Source organism: Eurypyga helias, unplaced genomic scaffold (assembly GCF_000690775.1).
Source record: "Eurypyga helias isolate BGI_N326 unplaced genomic scaffold, ASM69077v1 scaffold14469, whole genome shotgun sequence".
Classification (NCBI taxonomy): Eukaryota; Metazoa; Chordata; class Aves; order Eurypygiformes; family Eurypygidae; genus Eurypyga; species Eurypyga helias.
This window is the reverse complement of record NW_010273224.1, coordinates 54,727-68,262: the sequence shown is the minus strand read 5'-3', so window position 1 is coordinate 68,262 and position 13,536 is coordinate 54,727. Positions and strand designations below refer to the sequence as shown.

Sequence of the window (13,536 nt, the reverse complement as noted above, 5' to 3'; positions counted from 1 at the left end):
CTTTCCCTAGTTAGTATCCAGATGCGCTGTTTCCAGTTTTCCTTTGCTTTTGAAATTGTGCCCTTTACATCTGACATCTTTCTTTGAGGAAGTAGGATTTCTTTGAAAGCGTATGGATTGATTGATGAGAATAGGTTATAACTAAGCAAACTGGAGGTAGGCATATGTGTACATTATAGTGCTTGTTTTTTTGATTTAGGGTATGAGAGTGGCCAGTAGAATACCAGCATATAAATGTATCGGGTGCTGTGCGTGTTACAAAATCTGTATGAAGTTTGCATCCTGGAGACGTTGTTTAGATGGAATCAAAGTGGTATTTTTAAACCTATCTGTTTACCTACCCAGGCTTTCAGGCTGGGTCAAAGGTAGATCAGCGTAAACTTTTCAAGCTGAGCCTGCTGAGGTAGTTTAATGACACAGCCTGCAGCCTTTCAGCCCTTTTCAGCTTCTGCATTGCATAGTAGGATGGGAGACAGAAGCAAAAAGATGCATCAGTGTTGTTTATATCGTCCTAAAGATGACTAATTTTTTTTCCCCTTGTCCTCAAAGGTTCTAGAAAACTGAGTTCTGGTATAATAATGTCTTTTTTAATTTAATGCCTCACTTTCTTTCCATTCAGTTTCTTCCCATTCACAGTTTTCCTTAGTTCTGGCAAGTCTAGTTTTCAGAGGCTTGATAACTGGCTTTACAGAGAAGTAATGGGTTCCGTCTGGTTACAGTGCTGAACAGCTATAAATGTTGGGCAACACTGACGTGTTTAGCAGCCTGAGAAGAGCACTCTGCCGTTAAGCAGTCTTTTGACTGCATTGGCAAAATTGCTGCCTAAATTGCTGCGACTGAATGTGTATGTTGCTTCGAAGGATGGTTCTGACAAGTATCTTAGTTAACACTTTTAAAAATGTCTCTTCGCAATCTTATCCTTTCTGCAAAGTTTACACTTCTGTGGGTTTTTTATTTTTAATGCAAAACACGACATTGGGATCAGAAACTGTTCTACGTTTTCTAGGTTTTTGATTACTGCGGTTCACTTCCATGAAATTAGTCCTGTCCTGACTGTAGTCACTAGAATGTCACTGAGGGAGTTCCCAGCTGAAGTAGAGTTTTCTGCTATCGAGACTGGTTTTTCGTCTAAAATTTGATATGCACAGATGACTTCCTGCAATCTGGCTTCTGCCAGATACGTAAAATTAACAGAACACTTGAACTTAGCAAGTTGAAAAGGTCAAGGTAAGGAAAACCAGGCTTGGTGAAGTTTGATCAAAGAGCATTAATAGATCCCTTTCTCTGTTAGAAATCTTGTATCTAATAACCTTTAGGTTTATATTTGCCTCTTCATATCTTTATCGTGGTGGTTGGTTACCAGTTTTTGCTTGACTGATAAAACTTAGTTCTTTCTCTTATTTTCTGATTTCCAACTAATGTGGTTTGAGCTTATCACATAAAAGCTTGCTGTTAGACCTTTAAATCCCTTTTGATCAAGAAAATGAAAGCCTCTTATTTGGCCTTGCTAATGTGAAAAGCTTTAGAACTACTTTTGAAGAAAAGAATAATTAACCAGCTGAAACATAGCACAGTAAACTGTACCATAATTAATAATATTTTCTTTTGCAAAAGCAGAAAAAGGCTGTTCATGTGGTGTTCCTGGGCTTTAGTAAAGCCCTTGACAGATACCAAGAGGGAAATGCCTAGTTAAGGCAGGAGAGAGGAGGATTGCTGTGGAAGCGTGAGGAGCATAAGAACAGGCAGTTCCTTCATTGTCACTGGGATTGGGAATGATCAAATTTTATTTGGTGTTTTGCTGAACAAAGCAAGCCCTTGCTGCTGATGTGAGTTGAGATATGCGAGTACGAAGGAGAACAGGAGGAGCTGGATGATGTTGCAGGCGTTGATGATCGAAATGGGATGAAAATCAACAATACATAGCTGGTGTCCTGCTTTTTAGACATTTTGGGGGTGGGGGACATGACGACACCCAACTGTAGACCAGATACTAGTGTTTTAGGAAGTCCTGGTACTAGCATACATGGAAAATCAAACTGACCGTGGAAGTGTTAGACGCAGTGATGATCAGTCAGGGGAAAGCTGCTTGAACATTTGAAATGGCTCTAACGACTTCTAGATTTGTGTAGTGTTTCAAAATCATGATGCACATAGCCAATGAAATGTCTTTATAATTTTGTATTATATTAAATGTAAAGTCTTCTTGCATACAGACTTTTAAAAAAGACATAATCGAAACAGTCTCATCTTTCACTCCTGTTTAAAGAACTGAAGGTCCACCACTGTTAAAGCTGGAAATAATTGTCAGTTCTAGAGCATATACATAAATTCACTTCACGAAAACAAACATCTGACCTTTGAACAGTCAAACTTTGCAGATCTTCTAAGTGTCTGTTCTTGCTCATTTTATCAAGACGTCTGGCTCTAGTTTGGGTTTCTCTGAAACAATGTGCACTAAGCTCAGGTAGAAGCTGTCTGGGCTGTCTAGCACAAAAAACTAAATAAAGCTAACTTGGTAAGAGTTATAGTGAGAGCGTATTGCAAGAGTTGAGTTTAGGCGATGCAAAGTGAAGGTCATGCAACTGAGAGAGCTTAAGGAGAATGCCAAGAGGTTAAATATTGATTGCTTCTGCTGAGGTTATGTTTTTGGTGCGTCAAGTGTACTTTTTATTCATGAAGGTTCTCGGTCTCAGTGGAGGCTGCCCGTGTTTGATGGAAAATCGCAATCTGTATTGGCATGATTTAGGCTATATTTTTCTCTTTGTAAGTGAATTAATGAAATACGGCGAGTGGTGTGTGTTCATTCTATGGTGCATAAGCATAAACTTGTAGGTCTTGAGATGCATATGTAGTGGGTTTATGTGACCATACAGGAGAGTGAGCTCTGTGGTAAATGCTGAATTTTGGAATGATGAATAAATACTTAAGAAGGAAGAGCAAGTTGAACATCGGTATTCAGTTTTTATTATTCAGGTAAGTTCCTGCAATTTTGAATGGCCACAGAAGACACGTCCTTTCCTTTTTTGAATTTGTGCGGAAGATGACCAGAGGATTAAGCCATTACAACTCCCAACTAGTAGCTAAGTTCAAAGTCATCAACACGTTAATGACCTGGCTTTTAAATTTTTTTCTGTGAACAGTTGTAACAGCAATAAAGTAGGTTAACTGTATCTAGTTAAATTGATGTCCATAGAGGGTGTGCAGTTGCTTGCAGTCCCAAGGTAGCTGCTCTTCTGTAGATGATGACAACGTGCTTCAGATGGAGCTGAGGTCACCCAGCATCTGGTGCTGGCGCCTAGCTCAGTTACACACTGTGTAGCCTGTTTGCAGCCAGCTGCTCTGTTTGTTGCGGTGACTCAGTGGTGGGAGGAGGAGAGCCATCATGTGAGATGTATTCTAGTAGGTAGTGACTGTTGGATTAGATAATGGTATCTATGCCCACATGCTGGGGCTTTCAGCATTTTAGCATAAAACTCCAAACATTACTGTCTTGTTTATGGCCCTGAAGATTGAGGCAGGGTTAGAGGAGCAGTTGCAAGAGCTCAGAGCAGAAAGTCCAGGCATACTGAGAATTCAGGGACTGGAATACTGCAGACTCTTTATTGTAGAGCTAGCCATTGCAGTGCAAGTTTTTAATTTTGTAAATGTATTTTAATAGTTGTTTAATTGGTAAATGTAAGTTGAATGTCCAGATCACCCAGACTGTTGGAACAACTCTGTTGGTTTGGGTTGATGAATCCAGGCTTCGATAATTAATTATGGTTAATATTATACACTGACCTTTAGGACTTTGACATTGACACATTATTCCTAGACTTCTTGTTTACGCTGGGTTATAAAATTTACATGTAAAAAAAAAAAACCAAAAAACTAGTGAACTGCAGAATGAAAGATGCATACGTGGTTTGAATACGTCTGTTATAATTGCATTTGGTTAAGACATTGGTATACCGAATGTCTTAATGGTAACTTTTGGATAGCTTCCCCCTGGATGTCATCCCTGTGTCTGTCTTCCACTACACCACGTTTGTTTGTCTTTGAATAGTAACAGCACAAGCAAGAAAAAAAACTTCAAAAAAAAAAAAAAAAGGAAAAGAAAAACAAACCCCGCTGTCGGACAAAAACATGAAAATCTATCCTCAAGACAATACTGTTTATGATTTTTTTTTTATTTTTAATTTGACAGTATTTTTTTCAGTGGCTGTAGTGATGGTTTTTCATGTCAAATTTCAATACACTGATTTTTTTTTTTTCTTCATCCTTGTTGTTGTATCTTTAAGCAGACAAAACAGGGATAGTATTCGTATTGATCTGAGTGATTTGATGCCCTACTTTGACACCCCGTTATTAATCCAAGAAAGAATGGAGTATGAAATTGGTGTGTTCATAAATGATGACTAACAGCTGTCAAATACAGTGTGTTATCTGCCTGCAGCTGACCTCTTCACTCAGTGCAGCAATTACTTCAGCCAGGTCTGTTCCTCAAGATATTTTGCTTTATGCAGGCTTTGTCTTGGATCTTTGTTTTCTACAGTGAGTTTTAAGGTCAAATACTTCAAACCAGTTTCTGTTCATCTTGGAATGTCTATCAACTGAGTGCCTGTTGAACTTGGATGTGATACAAAGATACCTCTGTCTGTACTGTTCATGGAAATACCTCTGTTTTTAATATATGTGGCTTCGTGACAAGAAGCCTTTTGGGTTTGTGGCTTAACTCTGTTATTCAGGTTGATATAAGGTCTTTTTGGTGCAGTTTCATATCGTCCTTTTAGGAAAAAATTTAATGGTTTCATCTCGTGTCCAAGAGCAAAGTAAGCCAGTGTTCAAATCCTGAAGATTTTTATGAAGGTACAGAAAAACTTCCACCTGAGGAAACAAGGTGACCTGCCAGAGCAGACAGCTATTTGCTTTCACAAACTATTTCAGCAATGGATTTGTTACATGTAGGTTGTTTTCTCTCAGTGCCCTCGTGACAACAGCTCTGGCTGTTGACACAGTGAGAGTTGCTTAATGCTGAGGCATACTTTCTCTGGTGGAAGGACAGTCTTCCCACAAACCGAGATGCTTGCGTAACTCTTCTGTAGGTGACCAAGGTATGGGCTTAAATGTGAAAAGTCTTCCAGGAAAAGACAGGTTCTCTCTGCCTATTAAGCCTGCTCTGACACAGAATATTGTTTTACCAGTTGTCGTGGTTTAACCCTGCCCGGCAACTAAGCACCACACAGCCGCTCGCTCACTCCTCCCTGTTGGGAAGGGGGAGAAGAGTAGAAGTGAGAAGAGATAAAAATGGTTAACAAGTAAAGCAAAAGCCACGTGCACAAGCAAAGCAAAACAAGGAATTCATTCACCCATTGGCAGGCAGGTGCTCAGCCATCTCTAGGAACGCAGGGCTCTAGCATGTGTAACGGTTACTTGGGAAGACAAACGCCATAACTCCGAACATCCCCACCTTCCTTCCTTCTCTCCCCAGCTCTGTATGCTGAGCATGACAACATATGGTGTGGAAGATCCCTTTGGTCAGCTGGAGTCAGCTGTCCCAGCTGTGTCCCCTCCCGATTTCTTGTGCCCCCCCAGCCTCCTCAGTGGTGGCGCAGGGTGAGGAACAGAAAAGGCCTTGACTCTGGGTCACCACTGCTCAGCAGTAACGAAAACGTCCCTGTGTTACCAACACTGTTCCCAGCACAAATTGAAAATATAGCCCCATGCTGGCTACTGTGAAGAAAGTTAACTCTATCCCAGCCAAAACCAGCACACCAGTAAACACTGAGGTTTCTTTTTCTAGTTGAGATCTTTGTCTTCCCTTCAATTCATATGGTAATGCTCTCGTGAGACCCCACCTGGACTGCTGTGTCCAGCTGTGGAGCCCTCAACATCAGAAGGATATAGACTGGTTGGAGCAAATCCAGAGGAGGCCACGAAGATGCTCAGAGGGCTGGAGCACCTCTGCTATGGGGACAGGCTGAGAGAGTTGGGCTTGTTCAGCCTGGAGAAGAGAAGGCTCCGGGGAGACCTTATTGCACCTTCCAGTACCTGAAGGGGCTACAAGGAAGCTGGGGGGGACTTTTTACAAGGGCCTGTAGTGACAGGACAAGGGGTAACGGGTTTAAACTGAAAGTGGGGAGGGTTAGATTAGACATCAGGAAGAAGTTCTTTCCGGAGAGGGTGGTGAGGCACTGGAACAGGTTGCCCAGAGAAGCTGTGGATGCCCCATCCCTGGAAGTGTTCAAGGCCAGGCTGGATGAGGCTTTGAGCAACCTGGTCTAGTGGAAGGTGTCCCTGCCCATGGCAGGGGGGTTGGAACTGGATGGGCTGTGAGGGCCCTTCCCACCCAAACCATTCTGTGATTCTGTGGTTCTATTTTAGGAAAATTGATTGAGGTTTTAATTCCTATGAAGGACTGTTGCAGCCCTTAACAAGGGGACCAAGGATTGCTGTCAGTCAGGATTCACTTGCAGCAGCAGAAGCTAAAACAACCTTTCCGCTCGCAATTCCGAACACAGATCTAAATGTATTGAATAATATTTTTTTAGGTTAGCTTCCTAGTTGCTATGTGATGATCTGTTGAATGTAGTGATGTTACTTGCTAGTCAGAGGCATGATAGAAAATGATCTTGGTGTACGTGAGGTATTGGCTCATTTCGTATCAATACTACTTAATTCTTATTCCCCTTTATGCCCTGATTCAGACCAAACTAGGATGTCTTCATGTGTACCTGGGTAAACTAGCTGTAATTTTGCAGTTGTCATGTAGGAGAAACTCTAATTACCTTTGCCATAACAAAATGCGTTTTTTTTCCAGCAGGGATGCAGCAGTGTGTACTTAACTCTGCTTGTTGCATTTTTCTCCTTATGTTATTTCAAGAATGTAGCCATCCTCCTGATTCTTTGCTCCCAAAAGAACTGGAAGATTAATTCTTACAGAGCTCAAAGTCACAAGTTAGTATTGTAAATATGATTCTTCCTTCGTCCTCTGACTATACCTCCTCATGCCTCTTTAATTGGACAGAAGTGTAAAGGCAAGAAAAACGGTGGAAAGAACTTCAAAAGCTGTTGCAATGTTGAAGTGAGTTAATTTAAAAACAACAACAAAAAGCAACCAATAACTGCCTCCTCACAACACACTGACGTGAAGTTTGCTAAGATGCTTTTGGCATGGAACTGCTATATAAAATCCAAACCAAAAGTTTCACGAGTAGAATGCGTGATAAAGCTAGCAGCTATTCTGAAATGCTGAAGCTGACTCTGAATCTAAAGCCATGTGTGACAGTACCTATGTTGCATATGCCTGATGTGCTGTTCAGTTTTATAGCTGTCTCAGCTATTTGATGTAAATTAGCACTTAGTTTCTAGTAATTTGAGCCTTTAAAATAATTAGAATTACTCTGCCTTAGCATAATTAGCATTTCACTGTAAGAAAGCTTTCTGGAGCGATTTTAGTACCTCTTTAGCTCTTTGAAAACTTCAAAAGTTGTCCTGGTAGGTAGATACTGTGTAAGGCAGCAGGATTATTGGTTTCATAATGTTCTTGAACGTTCCCATGCTTTAGAATTATCAAAGTCTTGACGTTTCAGAAGTGCCTTAATTGATGTGTAATGACTCTTCCTAATCCACTCGTGCTTTTGCGTAATATAATTTAGATCACTGACAAGATTTAAAAATGAAATTATATTATCCAATGCCAGCTAAACAAAACCAGGGGATTTTAATGCAAAGAAATTTATCCTTTTTTTTTTTTAAATTAGCAAAATGAGTTCTTAATCTTTTTAAGCTACAGCTGTTACACTTGTTAAGCTGTAGTTCTTTGTTTCTGAAATGCATCCTGCCTCATTAAGTTGTGTTGAAGCACCTTGATTACATTACTGGCGTACTGATCTTTTGACCTGGGCCACTTTTGGTTTTCTATCTGAAAAGTTTATTAAAATCGTTAAAACTAGTGCAAAAATGTTGTGGTGTGGGGGGCGTTTGTGGGACTTTTTTTTGTTTGGTTGGGGTGTGGGTGTTGGTTTGTTTGGTTTTTTTTCCTTTTTTCTTTTTTCTTGTTGGCAAAGGGATGCTTCAGTGATGTATAATGAGAATGATTTACACATAAAATGGGAATTTCGTATCAGATAGGAAATGTTTGCAAGGTATTTTGCTGCCCTCTCTTGGTAGAGCATTTGTATGGTGAGCAAAGTGATCAACTTCTTCGTAGTATTTATTTGTACATTTAAAAAAAAAATCTGCATTTTATTCCTTTATTTCCTGAAGAAATAGAAAATGAGGATTCTTTTACAAAAATAAAACTTTAAATACTGATTTACTCAAATATTTATTTGTGAGAACTTTTTCATTTAGGTCGAGGCCTTGTGAAAGCAGGATGGTGGTATTTTCTGCTCTGTAATCTTTTCTTAATGCGTAACACCTGGTGTATGTTTTTGAATGGAACACATCAATGAATGGATGTTGTCATAGAACTGTTTGTCCTTACCCTAATATGTCACTCAGTAGTCCAGCATTTTGTACATGAATTCAGCAGAATTCCCCTCTCTCCCCTGCATCACTTCAATTGTTTCCTAGCTGAGTTTTACTTGCTAATTTTATTGCCCAGTTACTTGGAACTAGAAGATCCATCAGTCAGTCATCATCCTTGCTATCTTAAATAACTTTAAGGTGCGCAGTCAAGAGGACCTTACTGTTTCTTTTCCAGGCTGATTATGAAAATACAACTTATCTGACTTATTTGGAAAATATGACTTATTTGACTCGCTCTGGGTTATTGCAGAACTGCCTCCATGACACTCTTCCGTGAGGTGACCCATGTTGAGACTGTATTTCTGTAAAGAAATGAAGAACTTAAGAACAAGAAAATTTAAATATCTGGCAGCTACTTGATGTGTTGTTAAACCCAGCGAATTGATACCTTCTAGGTTCATAAACTAAATATAACATGAAATGTTTATACCCTTAAGTGCCTTACCTACGTTTTTGTTTTAGGATTAACGGTGTGTACGTTTCTAGGTAGAATATCCTAGTTTCTTGCAAATGAATGAAAAAGCATGAACAAAATAAATGCTCCTTTGGAGTCTGTACATGTTGACTCCTGCTCTTGAATAGCCTCTTAGCTACAAACATTTGTGCATCCACCTCTCCTCCTTTACAAAAAAAGGGCTAAGATGACCAAGCTGAAGTTATCCATGATGAAAACCCTGCTTTCCTCTAATAATACATTTTATCTGAGGAGAAAAGAGCACATAATAAAACTGGTTTTCTACAATGCAGAGCAAGCAAAAATGTAGTGCCAGGAATATTTTTAATATCCTTTTCGGAGCATAAATTTTTGTGGTTTATATTGTATTCTCTTGATTCTTTGTATAAATCCTCTGCTGGTTCCAAATATGTATCAGTCAATTACCAGACTTTTTGGTGAACTTCAGGGGCTAAACATCAAGCATTTAACAAGCTGAGTTGCAGCCCTAATTTCTTAATGACTGCTATTAGAACTTTTTTATATGGGAGAGCAGGAGCTGATGGAAGAACTGATACAGGAGCAGAACTGTTTTGCTGCTTCTGAGGATGTTGGGTAAAAAGTTCAGTAGGAAAAAATCCTTTTGCTGTACGTAACTGGAACTTAATTGCTTGTAGCAATTATGAACCTTCAGTATTTTACAGGATTTTTGTTTGCTTGTTTTAAAGGAAAAACATTGTTCTTAAAGAGGAGGATGGACTTCAGTAGTAACAGTGTATGAGCTGGAGTTTCCTGTTCTGAGCACAAATAGGAATGAAATAACTGAAGTTATTCAGAATTCAGTTTTACATGGCTCTAAGCATACAGTGTAGAATCACTAATGACCGTTTCAAATAAGATTGCAGTAATAAGTTTCAGTGAGATTGCCCAGTGCCAGTCTGTAGAAGACACATACTGAGTAGCTAAAGGTGTCAAAACTTAAATGTCCTTTTTGCTTTCTAGTTAACAGCTGCCTGTGCTTTGTAATTGGTGACACGCTATCTTCAGTTTGCATCTGAAGCATGGCAGAAAAAAACGGCTGTGCGCTTTATATACAGGTTTTTATTTTTAAATGTCACCGTCTTTTTTGAAGGTGGGAATTCAAACAGGATGATAACGTAATATTTTCAGTGATGTGTGCTGATAGGTACATACTGGCTACAGCTTTGACGAGGATGCGCCTGACTTTTTTTGGTTTAGTAGTGAGTTCCCCCAAGAGATGAGAAAGCTTTGAAAATCAAAAAGCTGTATTTTAGCCAGTTAGAAGTATGTATCTTAGTTTTCTTTTTAAATTTATATTAAAATAACTAAGGAAAATCTAAAACAAGTTGAGGAAAAAAACCGAAAGGGTTGTTGACAGCTTTCTCAATCTTTTTGCAGGAAAGTCCATCCTTTCAGCCAGCCTAGTGGCTTTGGCAGCAAATTCTGCATGATTCCTTCTTTACCCTTAAGAAATTCTTTACATTTCTTCTGCCTGGCTTTTACTTGTTTTTCACCTCTCCATGTCTTCCCCCTCTGCTTTCCTTCTCAAGGACTCCTATGGGCTGGAGACCTTGGCAGCTCCTGGCAGTGTTTCCCTGGCTCCTGCACCCTGGATTATTTTCTGACTGTGTTCAGTTTTCCCATGCCTTGCCTTCAGGGTGTTCTCATCTTGATGCCATTTAAATGTAGTAGTATTCAGGGAGAGGGGGGCACGTATGCGTTTGGATGCCTCTGTAACATTTGGATACATATGAGCTCACTGGTTTATCTTAAAGTAATTTGTTTGGGGCTGGGGTTTTTTTTTGAGTGTTTGTGTACTGCCATTTCACTGTACGTTTATTCACTGTTTTGAGTATAAAATACGGTGCAAAAGAAACAATGTAACTCCGTATCCCAAACTGGGAAGACTGCATCAGTTAGTAAATCATCAGCAACAGCTTTCTATTCTTAACCTTAAAAAGCTGTCTTTCAGAATGTTGTATTAGTTAAGAGGAAATCGGATAAATTATTCTTTTCACTTGTAAACATAATGAAACTATTACCCAGCTCAGAGAAATAACCTGTAGAATTAAGAATTGTATGTAGGTGCAGATGCTGTGCTTTTGTTCCTGCTGGTGCAAAGATTGTTCATTGGTTTCTCTCTTCTTGTCCTCTAACGGTTGCTTGATATTTCTGGTTTTTGCTTTGCAGCTTAGTCTTTTTCTTTTTTTCATGATTGTAGACAGTTGCAAGAGCAGCAGAGGCAGAAGGAGCTGGAACGGGAGAGGCTGGATCGTGAACGAATGGAACGGGAGAGGCTGGAGAGAGAGAGGCTAGAAAGGGAAAGACTTGAAAGAGAGCGCCTAGAACAGGAGCAACTGGAGAGAGAACGGCAAGAAAGGGAACGGCAAGAACGCCTAGAAAGGGAGAGACAAGAGAAGGAGAGGCAGGATCGGGAAAGACTTGAACGACTTGAACGGGAAAGGCAAGAAAGAGAACGGCAAGAACAGTTGGAAAGGGAACAATTGGAATGGGAAAGAGAGAGAAGAATTTCAAATGCTGGTAAGAATTTCACAACAGTGTATTCAAGTACGTGACTACTCTGTGTTTGAGTGGGAGATAACCAACAAAGGGCAGTGAGTACGCTTGTGCAACAGCAGTCAGTATTTCAGGCTTCTATTTGCTGGAATCGCTTCCACTTCTATGGCAGGAAGTCCAGGATCTTTGACTTTCCTGTCATAATTTTTCATTAACTCTGGAATAATTGGGTTTTGCACTATTTGCTCACTCCATTGCTGTACTCTCTGATCGCTCGAAGAACTTGAATTGTGTTGGGCACCTCTAACATGATTAAAGTATGAGGAGTTAAAATTTCTAAATACCGTACTGTAGTTTGCTTTGTTAAACGTGACATATTCTCATTCCATAATTTGGGGAAAAAACTCAAACCAAACCTATCAGGTTAAGTGTGTTAATGTAGAAGATATGTGCCTACATAAGGCAAAGGAATCGTGGGAATACTGAAATGCCTTTCAGGATGAAGTCTTGCTTAATTTATCCTTGTAGTAACATTTCACTGAAATGTGTCATATGTATTTGTAGATAAGATAATGCACTGCCTGCGGAATTGTATCCAGAGATAACTGAAAACTTTCTCATTTGGGTAATATCATGGAACCTTTGTCAAGCACTTGGTTGTTCTTTAGTAACAAATTCAGTTTACGTACAAAGTCAGCTCATGGTAAAAGTTGAGGAATACTGTGTAAGAGCTAGTCACTTCAGAACAGAGAGTTTAATTGGTGGGTTTATTCCTGGTGCTTTCAAGTTTGCAATGGAGCTTTTTCTGGAGAAGAAAGATGATACTTGCTGCATACGGTGTGAGTTTTGTTAGTGGAGTTGTAACAAATGTTAAGATCACTACACTTGCTTGCAGTTTGCAACCAAATAAGAAGATAAAAGCTGACAAAAGACTGATTAATCAACCCTGTTTCTAATCCATCTCACAGATGGGATTTGAGAAAACTTGCTCTAGAACGTAACTGTAAATTCAAATGTTGGCACAAAGATAGTTGGTATAATTTAAAAGCAGCTGTGGATAATATGTAAAACTTTCCTAACAGTTTTTTCACTTGTGCCTAATCCTCTGGTACTAACTGTAGTCTACATTTATACATTTTGTTTGAATGCTGGTTTTGTTGCTTCATTAGCTCCCTTTTTCTCTTTCTCCTTTTTTTATCCTGCCTTTGCTGCTGCTTTCCATCTTCTGTCCAGCTCCATCTTTCGACAACTCCCCGTATAGCACTCCACTTCCTGAATACTCCAGTTGCCAGCCTCCTTCAGCACCTCCTCCATCATATGCAAAAGCAGTCTCAGCACCAATGTCGGAGGCCACACCGGAGTACGCTGTAGTGACTTCTGCACCACCGACTTCCACTCCCCCTCCCCCTCCCCCGCCTCTAAGGCACTCTGCATCACGTTTTGCTACATCTTTAGGCTCAGCTTTCCACCCCGTTCTCCCCCATTATGCTACGGTTCCTCGTCCGCTGAACAAAAGTTCTCGGCCCCCTTCTCCTGTCAATGCTCCGGCGACTTTGCCTCCAAATACAAAGCCTGTTGCCTGGTCTGCGCCCAGTTTTGCCCCCCTTCCCCCATCTCCTCCAGTAATGATAAGCAGTCCACCAGGCAAAGCTACTGGTCCGAGACCCGTCCTCCCAGTGTCGGCTTCTAATCCAGCGACCCAAATGTCCACGTCTCCCACAGCTCCTAACGGGCTTCCTGAAAACATGGCTTATCCGGTTCCTTCACCTTCTACCTCAGGTCCAACTCCGCCTCCGCCACCTCCTCCCCCGCCACTGCCTTCCTTTCCGCCTCTGTCACTCTCTGGACCTCAAGCTTCTCCTTCTCCCAACTCCCCGAATGCCTCGACTCCCTCATCCAAGCCTAGTGTTCTCCCTTCTCCCTCTGCAGCTACCCCTGCCTCTGTTGAGAACTCTCTAAACTCTGTGCTGGGAGACTCCTCTGCTTCTGAGCCAGTCTTGCAGGCAGCCTCTCAGCCGGTTGAACCTACGACCCAGCAGGGTAAGGCTTTCTGT

At 40.6% G+C, this 13,536-nt stretch overlaps 1 protein-coding gene across 6 annotated transcripts in view; it reads left to right on the top strand.

The window, feature by feature from the left end:
• The window catches only part of ENAH (enabled homolog (Drosophila)), a 48,862-nt gene that overhangs the window by 17,307 nt on the left and 18,019 nt on the right, over nt 1-13,536 (top strand). For 3 of the 6 annotated variants that reach the window (XM_010159407.1, XM_010159408.1, XM_010159406.1), the window contains 2 exons: nt 11,187-11,506; nt 12,716-13,522. In XM_010159407.1, coding sequence (XP_010157709.1) covers nt 11,187-11,506; nt 12,716-13,522 — 1,127 coding nt within the window. The remainder of the gene's footprint in view (nt 1-11,186; nt 11,507-12,715; nt 13,523-13,536) is intronic. The other 3 variants (XM_010159410.1, XM_010159409.1, XM_010159412.1) reach the window with 2 other exon arrangements.